Here is a 17,768-nt window from a genome sequence, read left to right on the forward strand (position 1 = left end):
CCTGATTTTTAAATAACTAGAAGTGTCTTAAACATGAAATCATTTCCCAGTTGCATTTGGGCACAGTAGTCAGCTTCTTAGTAAAAGTATATTCAAAAGCTTCTAAAACATCGCCGTTGATGCCCTGGCACCCAAACGTTCAGCTTAATTTTTGGAACTTCTTCCAAGGCCTGCAACAGACTGCAATTAGCAGGAAAGCCCAAAGGTCGTGGGCTAGTGTTATGGATAAGTCTTATCGTCTTAGCACGATTGGATTGTGCCATTGTCCACATACCACGACTGGTCATCCTTTGCCATTTCTGACATTGACAACACAAAACGCCTGTGCATTGACAAAATCGACCCACCAAGAACTGCATTCAGCCTTTTCCATTTTCATCCCATATGTTTTAATGGCAGCTGGTGTAAACTGCCTTCAGATTCCAGTTGCATCTGATAGCTCTGTCATCCAGAACCTGTAGTGAAAACTTTGATATTTTAAGATGGAAATTTTCAGTTGAACTGAAAGAACCATCTTCCGGGTCTGTACTCCAGGCTGCAATCACTGAAGTATTTATTTTTAATAAATTTAGAGTACCCAATTATTTTTTCCAATTAAGGGGCAATTTAGCATGGCCAATCCACCTATCCTGCACATCTTTGGGTTGTGGGGGCAAATCCCACGCAAACACGGAGAATGTGCAAACTCCACACGGACAGTGGCCTAGAGCTGGGATCAAACCTGGGATCTCAGCGCCGTGAGGCAGCAGTGCTTACTGAAGTATTTCTAAATTTAATTCTCTGTTTCTTAATCTGCAATAACAACTTGAATGGAATGGAAAATTGTTACTTGGAAGTGAGAGATCAGGTTAAATTCTTATTGGTGAAAATTTCTACTTTAGAAAAGAACTGAATTGCTATTGTTTTTTTTAAAAACAGCTTTTGTTGATAATTGTGTAAGTATTAATACATTTTTGCTGCCACCTTGCCAGGATTGTCCCCAATTTGGAAATCCTCTCCTCTAGCTCCACTGTTTTTCCATCGTTTTGTTATTTATATTTCAGCTGTGATTTCTGTCAGGCAAAATTATGCCCTTTGTTTTCGTTCCACTTCATTGTCTTGTCAAACTCCGTAGGAAAACTGTATTGGTTGGAAATGGAGGATTTGGGCTTGTGGCAACGGACTTTTTTACGACTTCTTCCACTGGCACAGTCCTTGCGCACAGAAGGCATAAATTCCAACTTAAGCCGCTTCTAATTACGACCGTGGAAATTCTGTTTTTCTTGTATCAAGTGGACACTATCTGTCCTTGAACCACATATCCTACTGTGCCAGAAATACTGTCACCCACTGTGATGGAAAGGGGTGACTAATGCTTGCAGCAGAAAGTAAGGCTTATGGAATAGTTCCAAATGTTAACTACGACCTTCAAGCGGCTATTGGATAGGTACATGGATTATGGTAGAATAATGTGTAGATTAATTTGTTCTTTAGGGCAGCACTGTAGCATTGTGGATAGCACAATTGCGTCACAGCTCCAGGGTCCCAGGTTCGATTCTGGCTTGGGTCACTGTCTGTGTTCACACCCTCCCGGTGTGTGTGTGGGTTTCCTCCCACAGACCAAAGATGTGCAGGTTGGGTGGATTGGCCATGATAAATTGCCCTTAGTGTCCAAAATTCTATGATAACCTATGATTAACCTAGGACAAAAGTTTGGCACAACATCGTGGGCCCAAGGGCCTGTTCTGTGCTGTATTTCTCTATGTTCTACTTGTCTGTGTGCTGCTTTCTGCTATGTATAGTTTAAAATGAACACCTGTTGTGTCACCAAGTGTTTGCCAGTGGTTTGAGTTAGTAAGTTACATGTCATATGTTTGTGGCTTAGCTGAATTTATTTCCTGCTTGCCATGATTTGGCAGAGGAGCTCAATTTAAGGCTTGCTTTGTAGCCGCAACAGCATGTGTGATCCCTCATTTTTGTCAAGTGATATTGAAAGAACAGATTAATCTTAGTAATGCACTTCTGGTTTCTAGGCTGAAGTAACTGAGACGGATGGTTTTCAGGCGGACACAGAAGAGGATGATGATGCTGATTGTGTAATCGTTGAAATACACACAAATAAGCCTGTTCCAAATGATAATGGTATGCATTTGCTTTTTTATTTTACTATAAAAGCATCCTCAGCATATCATTACATTGCTGTGCTACCCATCTGGGGAAAATTTGAGACCTGAGCCTTTTCCTTATGGACAAACCTGTGTGCGTGGTATTGTCATTCTGGCCCCATACCCATTTCTTTATTATCTGTAGCAGTCTTCCACTGGGAATAATTCTTTGAAGTACTCCCATCTCTTGCAGTTCCTTTATCTACTTATTCTATTCGTAGCCAATCTTCAAGTGATTTTTTTTGTGTTCATCCATTATTTGCTGCCAGGTCCCTGTGTTGACAACTTTATCGGCATTTGCTTTTCAATTGGGACAAAACTGGTCACTGGGTTTAATGAAAAATGTGTGCTGCTGGCAAAGCCTAGTTTAGTTGTCCATTGCTGAGAATGAGACACCCCTTGAGTACAATTGGCTTGTTGGACCATTTCGGGGAAGAGTCAAGCACATTGTTGTGGGTTGGGAGTCACATAGACCAGACAGGGTAAAGAGAGCAGATTTCCTCCCAATGTTTGCCAATCAGATGTGTTTTTGTTTTGACAGTCTGGTAGCTACATATTCCAGGTTTATTTGGCTGAATTTTAATATCTGTAGTATACCCAGGACTCTTTTATTGCCCATCCCAGTTGCAGGTGATTATTACCAGGGCTAGTTTTCAACTTTTTGTGTGAAGACTTTTTTTCTAAAATAATCAGTGTGATGATTTGAATGCTGACAGGGATAGGTGATCTGAGGACATTGTTTCTTTCCCCAGAAAGGGAATGAATTTGTTTGTGATTGTATAGATATTTTTGGTATATTATCTTCACACCTTCAATGAAGGCGACACCACCATTAGAGAATATCTATTAAACAACTGAGAATTTTAGATGGCTTCTACTTTACTAATGAGTTTTTTCCCCCTTTTTTTCTGCTCCCCCTCATCCTCCCCTCAGCAGAGACTAAGGGTGAGTCTGCAGATTTATGCTCTGTGTTGGTAAAAAGTGAGGAGCTGCCGATCAAGTCTAGCTCTGGATTGGCCAAGAGCAAGGCACAGTCTGCAGAATTGTGTTGTGGTTTAGCAGCTGCTAATGCTCAGTCCACAGAGCAGAGCTCAGACCTGACCACTGATCAGATGATGGACATTGAACCCTGTGAAAATGCTGCTGTCAAACCATCCAACAGTACCTGAATTGATTTAAGATATATATATATACTAATAGCTGTATGTACGTAGGCTACTTTTAGAAACTTTTTTAAAAAACCTTTTTCTGTATCATTTCATAAACTTTGACTTAAAATACTTGAAGTTCTGTAAAAAAAAATAAAAAAATAAAATGGCACTTTTCCAATCGGTTTGTAATTTGATAAATTAATATAAGTAAAATCTTGGCATTCATAAAGACACCTGTTACTGTACAATGTGAAAGATGTTGGTATAATGACATTCCACAAACACTTTAAACCTTGTTACTGATTTGTTGCATGTAGATTTATTTTCAAAACTGCCGGATTTCATTGTAATGCAATCCATTCATTTGACAGTGCCATTCAATACGGCTATCAGCCATGAGAACCTAGTTTGTAATTCTTTATAGATAATGGCCTGTTTTTGGAATACCTTTGTATTTAACGTCTTATATTCTCACGAATAGATGTTGATTTTTCATTCATTTTTTTTCTCCTCTTGCCCTCACCTCTTCCTAGCACCCACAACAGTGTGTGTAATTAAATTACATAACCCATGTTCATCTGCTGTATTCATTTTGAAGTTGATTGCAGTGCAGTTTTTTCGAGTAATGACGCAAGTGATTTCATAGATCCAAACGAATGGATTTTCTTTTTGAAGAGCTTGTGTTAAGGTTATTAGGGTACTGCTCTCTTAATGATGAAATCCGGCCATCAATTGTTGCTGGGATTGAAGCTCAAGAGACTGATCTTGTGTGGTTTCTTGATGTCATTCTCTTAAGAATAAGCACATGCTTCCAATGTGTGTTCAGGTGTGCATTCAGTGTCCAGATTATTAAAATCAGCACCTGTTCACAAGTGAAATGATTGTCTTGTAAAAAGCTCCCCTCAAACTGATTTAACACGAGGGACCAATGTTGAGATTGAGTGAAAATGTTGGATCATTCATTGTTCAATTCTTTGGTATGTCTTTTTAATCTAATCTGTATTTACAATCTACAGTTTCCTCCTAATCTTGCATTGTGTATACTTAGTAATAATCCAATTTTGATTTCATGACTTTAAAACCTGAATGAGGCATTAGACTGTTAAACTTCCCCCTGCTACTGTGCATATTGGGCTTTTCAGCTCTGAAATGTGCAGGATATTTGAGGGGAGGGAAGGCTTTTTGAAAGTAATAGGAGGATTACAATGGTATCAACGAGGAAAGTATTGCAAATTTGGTTCTAAAACTGGCAGTAAACTGAGGATCTGTTTTGGGTAATATATACACTAAACAAAAAGTAGTGATTTAGGCAATTAATCATCTTTAATCTGGCTGTAGCCTTTAAGTGATCACACCATCCTCCCAACATCTCTGCAGCCCTCTCAATTTGATGAGTCATTTGTTCTATCCTGCTCCAATTGTAGCTAAGAATAATTTACAATAGATCCTCTTCCATGGGTGTTTATGCCACCCCAGGATCTATCTTTAGACCACTAGTTCTCAAATGTTTCTACATGTAAATTGGTGATACCAGCTCTATCTCACCATCACTGCCTCAACAATTATCAATGCTGGATGAGCTGTAAACATTAGGGGAAAACAAACCATTTTCTTTAACTGTTCCCAATCAGTGCATCCATTGAGGTTTCTGTTGAGGCTGAACCAAACTGCTCCCACCCCTTGGTGTTGCACTTGACTCTGAAAAGGATCAGACTATCTGTCAATAAGTGGAATTTGTATGGGTGGATCTGAAAACACCCAGGGTCAAAAAATGTTAGTGGTGGTTGTATATGGACCACTGCCCTAAACTATAGTGGTGAGGTTGGGAATGGTTTAAGCAGGAGAGACGAGCAATAAAGGTACATCTGTACTTATGGATGACTTTAATTTGAGCAAATCAATAATTACCATACTGTAAGAGGATAAATTCCTGGAGTGTACATGGGATGATTTTCTGAAGAACAGACCATTCGAGAAAGGAATAATTGGTAATCTAATTGTACAAAGCTCCTTGGGGTTGAGTAACAAAACAATAGAATTTTTCATTAAGACAGTGATGTAGTTGATTGAGACTAGGGCCTGGAACCTAAATAAAGAAAACCATGATGGTGTGAGGCACAAGTTGGCTATGATAGAACAGGGAATGTTACATATGATGATAGAAGGACAAACATTCAGAGAGCACTTGGGTGAACAGCAACAATTGTTCATTCCAATCTGGTGTTAGTGAAACCAAAAAGGTGGCCTAAACACAGTTTAAGGGATTGTATTAGATCGCGGGAAGCGTCAAGTTGACCAGAAAAAAAATCTTGGGATTAGGAACAGTTTAGGATTTGAAGGGAAAAATGCATGAACATAGAACATAAAAGCTCATTGGTACGTGAAGAGAAAAAGATTGGTGAAGGTGAATATAAGTCCCTTCATCCAAAATAGGCAAATTTATAATAAAGAACAAACAAAAATGGCTGACCAACTAAATAGATACTTGTCACAAATAAAGTACCGGAACAATGGGTTTAGTGAGGGGGAATTGAAGATTGGTAAGTACCCCTAGAAATAATAGAACGCATTAGTGGTCATCTTCCAAGAGAGCCTCTGGAACAATTCCTACAGATTGGAGCATAGCTAATGTAACCCCACCATTTAAAGACAGGGAATTAGAGTTCAGTCAGCCTGACTTCAGTAGTGGGGAAAATGCTGGAGTCCATTACAAACATGTACTAGTAGAGCCACTTGGAAAATTGGCATGATCAGGCCTAGTCGGCATGCATTTACTAAATCTTACTGGGGATGTAACTAGTTGAGTTGACGGAGTCAGTGGATGTGGTTTATTCAGCCTTCAGAAAGCTTTTGACAAAGTCCCACAAACGATTTGGGTATAAAAATTAAACTCCATGAATGGCAGGGGGTAGAGAGTATGGGCAGCAGATGGGAAACATGATTAAATGAATGTTTTTCCAAATGGCAGGCAATGAATAATTGGTAACTGCAGGGATCAGTACCAGAACTCCAATGATTCACAATATATTAATGATTTAGATGAGGGAACTAAATGTACATTTGCATATGACACAAAGGAGGGTGAGCAGCATACAGGGATGCTTGTGATTTGAACAAGCTTCAGTGAGCAGAGAAATGCATGGCAGATGCAGGATGTGGATAAATGTAGCAGAAGGCAAATTATCTGAATGCCTATAAATTGAGCAGTGAATGTTCAACACTACCTGGGTATCCTCTTAAACCAGCCACTGAAAGTAAGCATACTTGTGCAGGAGGCGGAAAGTGGTATGCTGGCTTTCATAAGTACAGGAGCAGGGATATTTTGATGCAATTATTCATGGCCTTGGTGAGACCACCCCTAGAATACTGTGTGCAGCTTTGGTCTCAAAAATGTTCCTGCTGTAGAGGGAGTGCAGCAAAAGTCTACCAGGCTGATTCATGGGATGGCAGGACTGACTTAAGAGTTGGTTAGAATTATACTCACCAGAAGTTAAGAATTGCGGGGGGAATAGAATCTCAGAAATCTAAAATTCTTAACAGGACTAGATGCAGGAAGGGTGTTCCCAATGGATGTGCCAGAATGCTAAGAATACAAGATAAAGTATTTAAAACTGAGATGAGAAATTGCTTTACCCAGAGTGGTAAGCCTGTGGAATTGACTACCACAAAGTAGTGGAGGCCAAAACATTGCATGTTTTTAAGGTGTTAAATATAGTTCTTGGATCAAAGGATCTGGAGAGAAAACAGGAATAGGTTACGGAGTTGAATGGCAGAACAGACTCAAATGGCCTATTCCTGCTCCTATTTTCTATGAGACCAGGTGAGCATGGATAATGGATTCCACCGGCTCAAGGAAGGATATGAAAACCAGGTAGACAAATTGATTTAGATTATTCAGTCAGAGGATTAATATCAATAGCCTATTAGTAATGGTGTTGTGATTGGAATAACATAGCTAGATAGACATTGCCATACTTTTCACACTGATTCCAGATTGGACAGTTATCTAGATGATTGTTTAAGTGGCCATTCTTATCCCAAACCTGTTTATGGCTAGCCACAAGAATGTGATCGTGCTTGTTAGGTGAATTGGACATTCCGAATTATCCCTCAGTGAACTTGAACAGGGGCCAGAGTGTGGCGACGGGAATTTTCACAGCATTTCATTGCAGTGTTAATGTGAGGATACTTGTGACACTAAGATTAAATATTATTGTTTCTCCTAGGAGTCAAAACTTTCTAATATTCCTCAACTAGGGTGGTCCATTCCTGTTTGTTTGCACATTAAAGTGGTCCTGCACAGTGATCCTGCAATGTGTAAAGTTTTTGTATATTCTTCAATACCACATGCCTTCAATGAGTAATATCAACCAGCAGATTCATCTTGGTACTCAAGAGTTCAACTTGGAACAGATTAGATTAAGATGTGAATGTTATTCTTGTATTGTCCCTTAGCTGCAAGGTAAAGAACACTTGGGATAAACTTTCAATGATAAAGATTTGCACTCCAGACAAATTTTAATAACCAATAAATCTGTAAGATGCAGTTAACCCAATAATATGGAACTATGTTAATGGTCAAATTGTTGAGTAATTAGTTTGTCCAACAAGTGAATTATGGAAACTCAAGATCAGGACAATGGCAGTTTTCATACATTTAATATCCCAACCCATTACTTAGCAGCAGTAGCTTTGTAAATTACAGGGATAATTTACAAAAGTGATTAACTAGCTCCTTGGAAAATAAGATCCTTCTACTACACAATTTCTCAGGTGGTGAGTCTTTGAGGAATAGGCAGTGATTTCTGTTTCTGCATCAGTAACAAAATCATAAACTGACAATATATTTCTGGGAGTAGGGACCCCATTTTAAATACAGCACATTCAATATTTTGTGTGGGGCCAATCATTAATACATATTATCAGTGCTCAGAAGTTTGATGATACAATTTAATTTCCAACTTTCTAAAGACTAGTTATTGTCTGGGTCAGTAGTTATTATACAAGTATAAATACATGACTTGGCTGCGAGGTTACAAATAATTAGCATACGTGCCCAAGCTAAAATTGAAATAAAATCCATCCTAAGTGAAAACACCAACATGAACAGTGGCAAATAAAAACAATGTGCTCAATTATGTTATTCTGCAAGTTGGTGGCAACGTTCAAGGGAGAACTAAGCATCTGCTGAACTGTACCCCAGGTAGAATCAGCACTGGAGGAAGAAGAAACTAAGCACTGAACTAACGGAATGGTGCTGCATTAGGTCTTAAGCTTGAAACAGGTTACTCAACGGCTTTTTCCAGTGTGCATTCCTTTCTATAAGAAGTGACCAAGGTGCTTTACAAGTTTAAAACGTGGGAAAGCTTCTTGACTGGAAGCAAAATTGTTTTCACAAAAAGAAGTTATTCATGGTTGGCCTGTAATCAAAATTTACTGCTTTAATCAAATCTCAGCTTCGCTTAGTTTTGAACGCAAGGTCATTCTGCAATGGTAAATAAGTACGAATAGGATAAACAGCTGTGTAAAAACATGCAGTTACTGAGTAAGCTCTTTGATGTAATGCCTACTTAAGTGCCTTTAAATGACGTCTAAAGGTTCATTGTTACTAGAGATACAAAACTAATACTGACCCAAGAATAACAGCTCAGCCTGCATTCAATGCATAGATGGAGGCGGGTCCCTGACTATTTAATGGTTCCATTAACAGTATGGTATGCATCTAAAGTAATTGAAACACAAGAGCGTAATCAGATCAAAGAAGCGCAACGTTGCCCCAGATGTTTGGTAAAGTCTACGCAGGCCATGCATCTTAACAAATATTTTTTTTAAAGTGCTACCGTAACTTAAAAGCCACTGTTGGAATCACACTTTCAAAATTCTGCTCTCCAACTGGATATGGTCTGGTGATAATCTGGAATTGAGTTTATAATTTGTATATTAAACTATTAAGATAGAGCACATTTACAAGTTTTTTTCGTTCAAAAACATTTTTTTAAATTAATGCTTCATTTCATGTTGCAAAACCAAGTGCTATAAAGAAGGATATGCACTTATAGTTCTCCTTTTACATCCTCTTCAGGCATTTCACAGTAATGCTTACTTTAGGTGTAGTCACAATTTTGCATGTAAACGCAGGAACCAATTTGTATACAAGGTGATTATCAATTTATCTGCTTTTGGTGAAAGATAAATGTAGAGTAAGATACGGAGAATGCCCCCTGCATCTCTTTGGAAGTGCTATGAAGGTTTTATATGCACCTCAGCAATAACAGGGCCTTGATTCAATGTTTTATCTAAAAAGAAACACCTCCAAAACTATGATAACTTTCATTCTACTGTACCGATGGGGCAACCTAGATTATGTTCTTGTGGTGTGATGCTTGAACCCACAACCATTTGCACAAAGGGAAGTTCCCCATTCCCAATATTTGTTCAGCATCAATCTATGACCACTGGCCTACCAACGTGTCAATTTGCACAAGATCTACAAGTTTTGATGAAGAATTCAACAGGGAGGTTAAGAGCACATCCAATCCTGACCTCACCCAACTCACATGACGTAATCAGGTGTAGGAACACATGCCTACCTGAAAATGAAATGAAAATCGCTTATTGTCACAAGTAGGCTTCAAATGAAGTTACTGTGAAAAGCCCCTAGTCGCCACATTCCGGCACCTGTTCGGCTGGGGGGGGGGGGGGGGGGGGGGGCTGTTACAGGAATTGAATCGTGCTGCTGGCCTGCTTTCAAAGTCAGCGATTTAGCCCTGTGCTAAACAGTACCTTGCGCCAGACTCAGACAAGGCTGCTGAGGCAAATGGCTGCATCTGTACCGCGTTGACCCCTTTAAAAAATCAGTAAACTCAGGAAAGATGGGGGCATCCGTGTCTTTCCTGGTTTGCATGGTTTAGTTCCACAATAGACACCATACTTTTAGAAGCAATTCAACTAGCAAATGCTTTGAAATTATCTGGGTGCCATATAAATCAAATATGTTGGTGTAATTTATGAACTATACACCTGGAGGACACATCACACTCCTGACTGATCAACTATACATTAGTATTGAATAAAATTATAACTTCAACCTTTTTTAGAAATCCATTTACATAATAAATGTTAAGTGTTAGACATACTACATTGCTAGCCCAATAATAATATTGAATTTGTTGCTAACCAGCAATATTGTAGATATATAGTGTGCTGTCGGGTACATATTAATACTGTATCAAAACAGGTTTACTACAAACAGTGCAAAAGAAACTGAGCGAGTGGAATAATTTACAGACAAAATTTTGACATCAGGAATACGTTGTTAAATTAGAGCATCATATTTCACCCTCTGAATAATAGCCAAAGAATTCTACAAACCTGATGAGAATAGGAAATGCAAAAGAATACATCAACCAGCTCGCAGGTAAATGAGTAGAGTCCAATCCAATTCCAAATGGAAACATTTTGTATCAATGCGAAGAAGGTTGTGTAAACGTAGCTTTCCACCAACTCCATATGCTGTCACTAAACTGCTTCAATTTTTACTGAAGGCTCACAGACCTGCTTATAAAAAATGGAAAACCACAGGGCTTCTACTATCCCAACCGAGTGACATCGCCACTGCCACTGAATTAAAATTTTGTGTTTGTAGTCAATTCAGTCTCAGGTGTTCTCTTGCAAAATCAGGTTCTTTTCTGAAACTATATGACGAAGTACAAAATGCCAACCCTTGGCAGTTGACAACATACTTATTTTATCATGCTGCATACACTACAGAATATAGAAGACCTCAGCAAGTATCAGCTATAATCCAATCATGAGATCTGGACAATATTACAAATAATCATCTGAATCCAGGCCAGGAAGTCAGAAGGTAAAGGGGCAGTGATAACACAGCAGCACTACCTGATACTATAATACTAAGCTCAGGACATTTTGGTGAATAACATAGTAAAACTAACACCAAGACCAAATCCTGCTCAAAACCAAATTCAGTATCAGTGGTTTATCAATGCTCAAATCTTTTCTTGCTGCCTTCTTTGCAACCAGGTTCTTGTATTTTTGGAAGGAATGCTCCTACACTCATAGTTCAAACTCAACATGCTGAACTTCCTAAGAATTGATCCATTAAACATCAGCCTCACTACTCATTGTGGTTACACTTAAAAGCTTGGGTTCAGACCCACTTCGTTTTTCTTCCCTTTGGCAAGTACCTCCGTAAATAGGCCAGGCGAAAAGTGGAAACTGTACATCCAAGAAGTTACATCTAAAGGTTGCTGTATAGTATGGCATATTAATATCACAACGTACGCACCTGCCTTGAACCGTGCCACTTCAAACAGTTCCAGAAAAACTCTTGATTATTCTTCCCCGTGATACAGTATTAACATGATTCCATATATATTATACAAAATAAATTTACATACAACATTCAAATGGTGTATGGCAGTCCATTTTTACTTATACAAGTGTCTGGACATTAGACAGCAGTTCTTGTTTGAGCATGCTGGTATGACTTTGTCCTGCAGCCTCAAGATCAGATAGGACCTCTGCGTCCCATGTCAAGGTGAGCAAAGCAGCAGGAACCTGCAAACAAAAAGAGCAAAATGTCAGGGCTGCAAGTTTAAAATGGGCCATTGGGCTTTGTCATGTGAGAGTACCTTTAAGAAATGTGTGTTTAAGAAATGTACCTTTAAGAAATGGGTATTTATCAGTGATGTCAGAGTGTGGCTGGGCTGGGTCAGCTTTTTACTTTCATTTTAGGCTGTTTGCTGCAGGGTGTGTTTTAGTTTTGTTTTCAGAGCTGGATAGTTGCAGTCACAGCCAGAAGGGCTATTAGTCTCTCTCTGTAATCTAAAAACTGTAAATGGATCCTTTGGTGATTTAAAACTAATAACTGCTCTCAGTAGTGATTTTAACCTGCTGTGCTTCTGTTTAAAGGTTTTTTTAAAGTCTTATGGATGTTAAAAGGACAGCTTAAGGATTACTTAGTGTCGTATTCTTTGGGGGGTGTATTTGAATTAATGGTTGCTAAGATGTTCTCTGTATGTTTTTAAAAGGTTAACTTGAGTTCATAGAATAAACATTATTTTGCTTTAAAAAACACTTTTCCATTTCTGCTGTACCACACCTGTAGAGTGAGCCGTGTGCTCCCCATACCACAATCTATTAAAAGTTGTGCGTCAGGTGAACTCCATGATACACTTTGGGGTTCTCTCAACCCTGGCCCATAATAGCTTGAAGACCTATACTCCATAGAACCATAGAAAAACTACGGTGCTGAAAGAGGCCATGCAGCCCATTGTGTCTGCACTGGCCAAAAGGAAAAGAGGGAAAAAGGAACCAGCTGCTCGTTTTAATCGCACCTTCCCAGCACCTGATCCGTAGGGTTCAGGTTATAGCATTTCAGATGCAGATCCAGGTAACCTTTAAATGAATTGAGCATTTTAGCTCAAACCACCAATTCGGGCAGTAAATTCCAAACACCCACCACCTTCTGGGTGAAAATGTTTTTCCTCTGATCCCCTGTAATCCTTCTATCTTAAATCTGTGCCCCAGTAACTGGCCCCTCAGCTCGGGGAAACAAGTCTTGCCTGTCTCAGCCCCTCAATTTTGCACATCTCAATTAGGTCACCCCTCAGCCTCCTCTCTGTTCTAAGGAAAACAACCCTAGCCTAAGCAAATCTCTCCTCATAGCTGCAATTTTCAAACCCTGACAATCCTTTTGATTACCTACATTGACTGAATACTAGTCCTCTCCCTCCTTCCATAATTTTCAGCTTGTCCACACATCAGATGATAATGAATCAAAAAGATACTGGAAATTCACATCTGCATCCGTAGAGAAAATATCTAAGTAGAAAAACTGGAAAGTAGCATAAAGGCCACTACTTGAAACATGAACTAGCGTTTATAACAATTCTCATTTCGCCAGTCAATCCTTTCTTGTGCTCACTATTTGCTTTATGCCCAGAGAACCAGAGCACATGGACCAATCATGTAGATGTTGGCATTCCTGCAATTTCCTACTCTCCACATACAAAGACCCATAATAGGAAATAAAATGAGTAGCACCAATCGTCTCCCTTCTGCAGAAGGCAGGAAATTTGAATAGCTTGTTATGCCAAAAGAACAGATGGTTCTTCAGTATAAGAGGTGAGGGAGGAACAGGTCACCTAGGAGCACCTCCTGTCGAATTGTTTTCAATAGCATCAATGGAATGAAGGAACAGGGAGACATCCTAACCCCTGGTATAAAGGAAAAAACAAAGTTGAACGGGGAAATTGTAAAGCAGTTTACCAATCCCACTTCAATAAACATTGCAGATTCATCTTTCAGTTTCTGTCCTCCAGGAGCCACCAGTTCGAAAGGAATCCAGTCTTTTTCCAGAACACTGTGGACAAATTCCCGAAGAGCTAAAATCCTCTCTCGGGCATAGAACGTCCCTGGAAGGAAGGAATGCTCTCAATAAATTTACCACCAAAAAAAGGGGAGATTTAAATTTACTTTGTTCTACATGCAGTAAAAAAAACCAAATCTGATACATACGGATGAATCAGCTTTAGATCACAGAATCTTTCTAGTGAAGGAGACTATTCGGCCTATCGAGTCTGCAATAGCTCGCTGAAAGAGCATTCTCCCTAATCCCACTCTCCTGCCTTATTCCCGTAACCTTGCACATAGCAATCCAATTCCCTCAATTTAACCTGCCTCCACCACCCTCTCGGGAAATTTGTTCCAGACTCCAAGCACCCTCTGGGTGAAAGAAACTTTCCCCGCATCACTTCTGCTCCTTTTGCCCATTATTTTGTATTTGTGCCCTCCAGTTCTTAATGTGTTCTTGACTGAGAACATTCCTCACTAGTTACCCTGTACATACCCCTCAGAATCGTGAATACCGCGATCAAGTCTCCTCTCAGCCTGCTCTTCTCCAAGGAAAACATGCCCACCCTCACCGGTCTATCTTAGTTATTTATCCCTAGAATCATTTATCACCATAATTTACATAATTCAAAGAAAGTAAACAAAAACAGAACCCCAAAAATATAAAACCTAAAACAAAAATGAAAACAAACCCCCACTCCCTCTACCCTTAGCATTCAACAGCAACCAACTCCCATAAGTGCATAATAAACAAACCCAAGAATGGTAGGATCTCCCCTTCACCCCCCCTCAACTCAAACTTCACCTTCTCCAGTCAAAAATTCCATCAGGTTCCCGTGCCAACGCCGAGGAACAGGGTGGAGAAGCTGACCTCCACCCAAACAAGACCCCCTACACGAGTGATCAGTGAGGCGAAGAATAAAACATGTGCCCCACACCCACCTGCAACTCGGGCCGGTCCAACACCCCAAAAAACAGGTTCTATAGGGCCAGGCTCCATATTCATATGTAAAACCCCCGAGATAGTGCTAAATGCCTCCTGCCAATAGAACATACAGTACAGGAAGCCATTCGGCCCATCGAGTCTGCACCGACCCACTTAAGCCCTCACTTCCACCCTATCCCCGTAACCCAATAACCCCGCCGAACCTTTTTCGGTCACTAAGGGCAATTTATCATGGCCAATCCACCTAACCTGCACGTCTTTGGACTGAGAGGGGAAACCGGAGCACCCAGAGCAAACCCACGCAGACACGGGGAGAACGTGCAGATTCCGCACAGACAGTGACCCAGCAGGGAATCGAACCTGGGACCCTGGCACTGTAAAGCCACTGTGCTAATCACTTGTGCTACCGTGCTTCCTACCTTTCCTACTTCGGGCAGGACCAAACATATGCACAGGGGAAGCAGTGGCATATTGGTATTGTCACAGGACCAGTTAACCAGAAACCCAGAGTAATGTTCTGGGGACCCAGGTTCAAGTCCTGCCATTGCAGATGGTGAAATTTGAATTCAATAAAAATCTGGAATTAAAAGTCGAATGATGACCATGAAACCATTGTAGATCATCTTATAAACCCATCTGGTTCACTAATGTCGTTTAGGGAAGGAAATCTGCTAGCCTTAGCAGGTCTGACCGACATGTGACTCCAGATCCTCAGCAATGTGGTTGGCTTTTAACTGCCCCCAAGGGGCAAATAGGGATGCGCAATAAATGTTGGCACAGCCTGCGACGACCCCATCCCACAAACAAATATTTTTTAAAAACATGACCCCCCCCCCCCCCCCCCCCCCCCCAACATTACTCACAGACATCCTCCACAACCCCCTCAAACAACTGGCTCATCTTTGGTTTTATGAAGTGTGCCCTATACAATACCTTCAATTGTATCAGTTCCAGACTCGCGCACAAGATTGAGGCGTTTACCCTTCACAGCACCTCCCCCCCCTCCCCCGAGCTCTTCTTCCCACTTCACTGTAACCCTATCCTCCTCCAGGATCCTCCCGTAGATCGCCAACACAACCCCTGTCTCCATGCCCCTCCCCTTGTAAAATCTCAACCTGCAGGTATCTAAATCCTTCTCCATTTGCTGATCCGTACTTCTCTCACAACACCTCCAAGCTTGCGAATCGTCCCTCAAGAAACAAATTCTTCATTTCCTTAAACTCCTCCTGTCCCATCTCCGAAACCTCACATCCATCCTCCCCGAATACTTACCCGGTGCCATCAGAAGCGGCGCTGTTGCCAGCGCTTGCAACCCCGACCTCCTACACAACCCCTCCTCCATCTTAACTCATCGGGTCTCCCTCTCCTTAACCCAGCCCCGCTCCTTCTCCACGTTTCCCGCCCAGTAATAGTACAGTAAATTTGGGAACCTAGGCCCCCCGCCTGACACCCTCTCTGCAAGACCTGGCACTGAAACAGGAACAAAATCGCAGTAGCACATTCATTTTAACTGCCTGCATCCGGCCCACCAATGACAGAGGGAGGTTGCCCCACCTTGCCAAATCAGCCATTACCCTCCCCACAAAACTAGTAAAATTATACCTCCGGAGCCCACCCCAATTCCACACCACTGCACCCCCAAGTACCTAAAGTGGGTTGCCGCCAGACAAAAGGGCAGCCCCCCCACCATTGCCGGGAGACCATAAAGTTCTCACTCTTGCCTAGGTTCAATTTATACACCAAGAACGACCCAAATCTTTGGAGCAGCCCCATTACGACCCCAACCGATGTGCTCGGCTCCGAAATATACAGTAACAGATCAACAGTATATAAGGAGACCCGATGGTCCTCCACAAATACCTCCCCCCCCCCCCCCCCCCCCCCCCTCACTATCACCTTCCACAACCCCAAGCTCCTTAGCCCGATTGCCAAAGGCTCTAAAACCAACAGAAGGGACATAGGACACCCCTGCCTCAAACCACGGTGCAGCGCAAAGTACCCCAAATTCATATGATTGGTGCGAACACTCGCCATCGGTTGGTTATATAACAGTCGTGCCCACACCGCGAACTCTGCCAATTCTGCCATCAAATAACCCCACTCTACCCAATCAAATACCGTCTCTGCGTCCAGTGCCACCACCACCTCCATCTCCTTTCTTTCCACCAGAGACATGATTTACCACTAGAATAATTCTTGTGAATCTCCTCTGTACTTTCTCCAATGCCTTCATTTCCTTCTTCAAGCAAGGCACCCAAAATTGAGCGCAGTACTCCAAATGAGGCCTAGCTCATATATTATACACGTTCAACATGCCTTCTTCCTCCTCTATGCTTTATTAACTGCTCTCAACATTCCCGGCCACCTTCAATTGACTTGCATAAAAGGTCCCTTTGTTCCTGCACCTGCTTAAGAGTTTCTCCCCTTATTTGTTACTGTCGCTCCACATTCTTCCTTCCAAAATCAGACATTGATGGCCTCAGTGGAATCCCACACATTTTTTTCAAACTGTTGGGTTAAGCATCATTTTATTCAAGAATAATACTATTAGGTTCACGTCAACATTAAGATACAATATTCAATTCCTTTGCCCAAACAAATTTGAAATCCCAACGAGAGCCTTAATAAAGGTGTGCAGCACATATCCTACGCATAGAGGATGCAGGAATGAGAAATAAGCCCATCAAAGGACTTTTAAGTTATTGGAACTGACTACATATTAATAGAGGAGTGAAGAGAATATGAGGCCATGAGAAATGAGAGGCAAAGATGACATTTGGATCTTGGAGCCTGTTCCACCATTCAGTAAGGTCATGGTTGATCTCCGATGCATCTTCCCAAACTATCCGCATATCCACACATTCCCTTAGTACATGAAAATCATCAGTCTCCACCTTGAATATACTCAGTAGTTGGCCATTCACAGTTCCCTGATTTTGAGAATTCCAAACATTTTGAGGAAGCCAACCCTTTATTCTAAAGCTGTGACCCCATGATCACATGTTGGATAGCCATAGGCAGCAATGGGAGTCACGTCTTATAGGACTGTGATGATTGGTGGTGACAGTGTCAAGTGCTAGGCAGCAGGAGGTGTGGTGGCAATGGAGGTCATGTGTTGCAGTAATGTGTTCAATGAATGGCACTGACGTC

General features: G+C 41.1%; 2 protein-coding genes across 7 annotated transcripts in view; one reads left to right on the forward strand and one right to left on the reverse strand.

The window, feature by feature from the left end:
- chaf1a (chromatin assembly factor 1, subunit A (p150)) overlaps positions 1–3,870 on the forward strand; it is a 64,493-nt gene extending 60,623 nt beyond the window's left edge. For 2 of the 3 annotated variants that reach the window (XM_038777227.1, XM_038777229.1), the window contains exons 14-15: positions 2,013–2,121; positions 3,078–3,870. In XM_038777227.1, coding sequence (XP_038633155.1) covers positions 2,013–2,121; positions 3,078–3,313 — 345 coding nt within the window. In that variant the 3' untranslated portion in view covers positions 3,314–3,870. The remainder of the gene's footprint in view (positions 1–2,012; positions 2,122–3,077) is intronic. The other variant, XM_038777228.1, reaches the window with a different exon arrangement.
- A 1,291-nt stretch (positions 3,871–5,161) lies between these two features.
- The window catches only part of ubxn6 (UBX domain protein 6), a 65,474-nt gene continuing 52,867 nt past the window's right edge, over positions 5,162–17,768 (reverse strand). Inside the window, exons 10-12 of one of the 4 annotated variants that reach the window (XR_005457974.1) lie at positions 13,589–13,734; positions 10,697–11,875; positions 5,162–10,666 (exon numbers count right to left, since the gene is read on the reverse strand). Coding sequence is in view for 3 of the 4 variants with exons in the window: in XM_038777230.1 (XP_038633158.1) it covers positions 11,750–11,875; positions 13,589–13,734 (272 nt within the window). In the remaining variant the exon portion in view is untranslated. Of the gene's footprint in view, positions 11,876–13,588; positions 13,735–17,768 lie in introns of all 4 variants that reach the window. The other 3 variants (XM_038777231.1, XM_038777230.1, XM_038777232.1) reach the window with 3 other exon arrangements.

This window comes from Scyliorhinus canicula, chromosome 18 (genome assembly GCF_902713615.1).
Source record: "Scyliorhinus canicula chromosome 18, sScyCan1.1, whole genome shotgun sequence".
In the NCBI taxonomy this organism is placed as follows: Eukaryota; Metazoa; Chordata; class Chondrichthyes; order Carcharhiniformes; family Scyliorhinidae; genus Scyliorhinus; species Scyliorhinus canicula.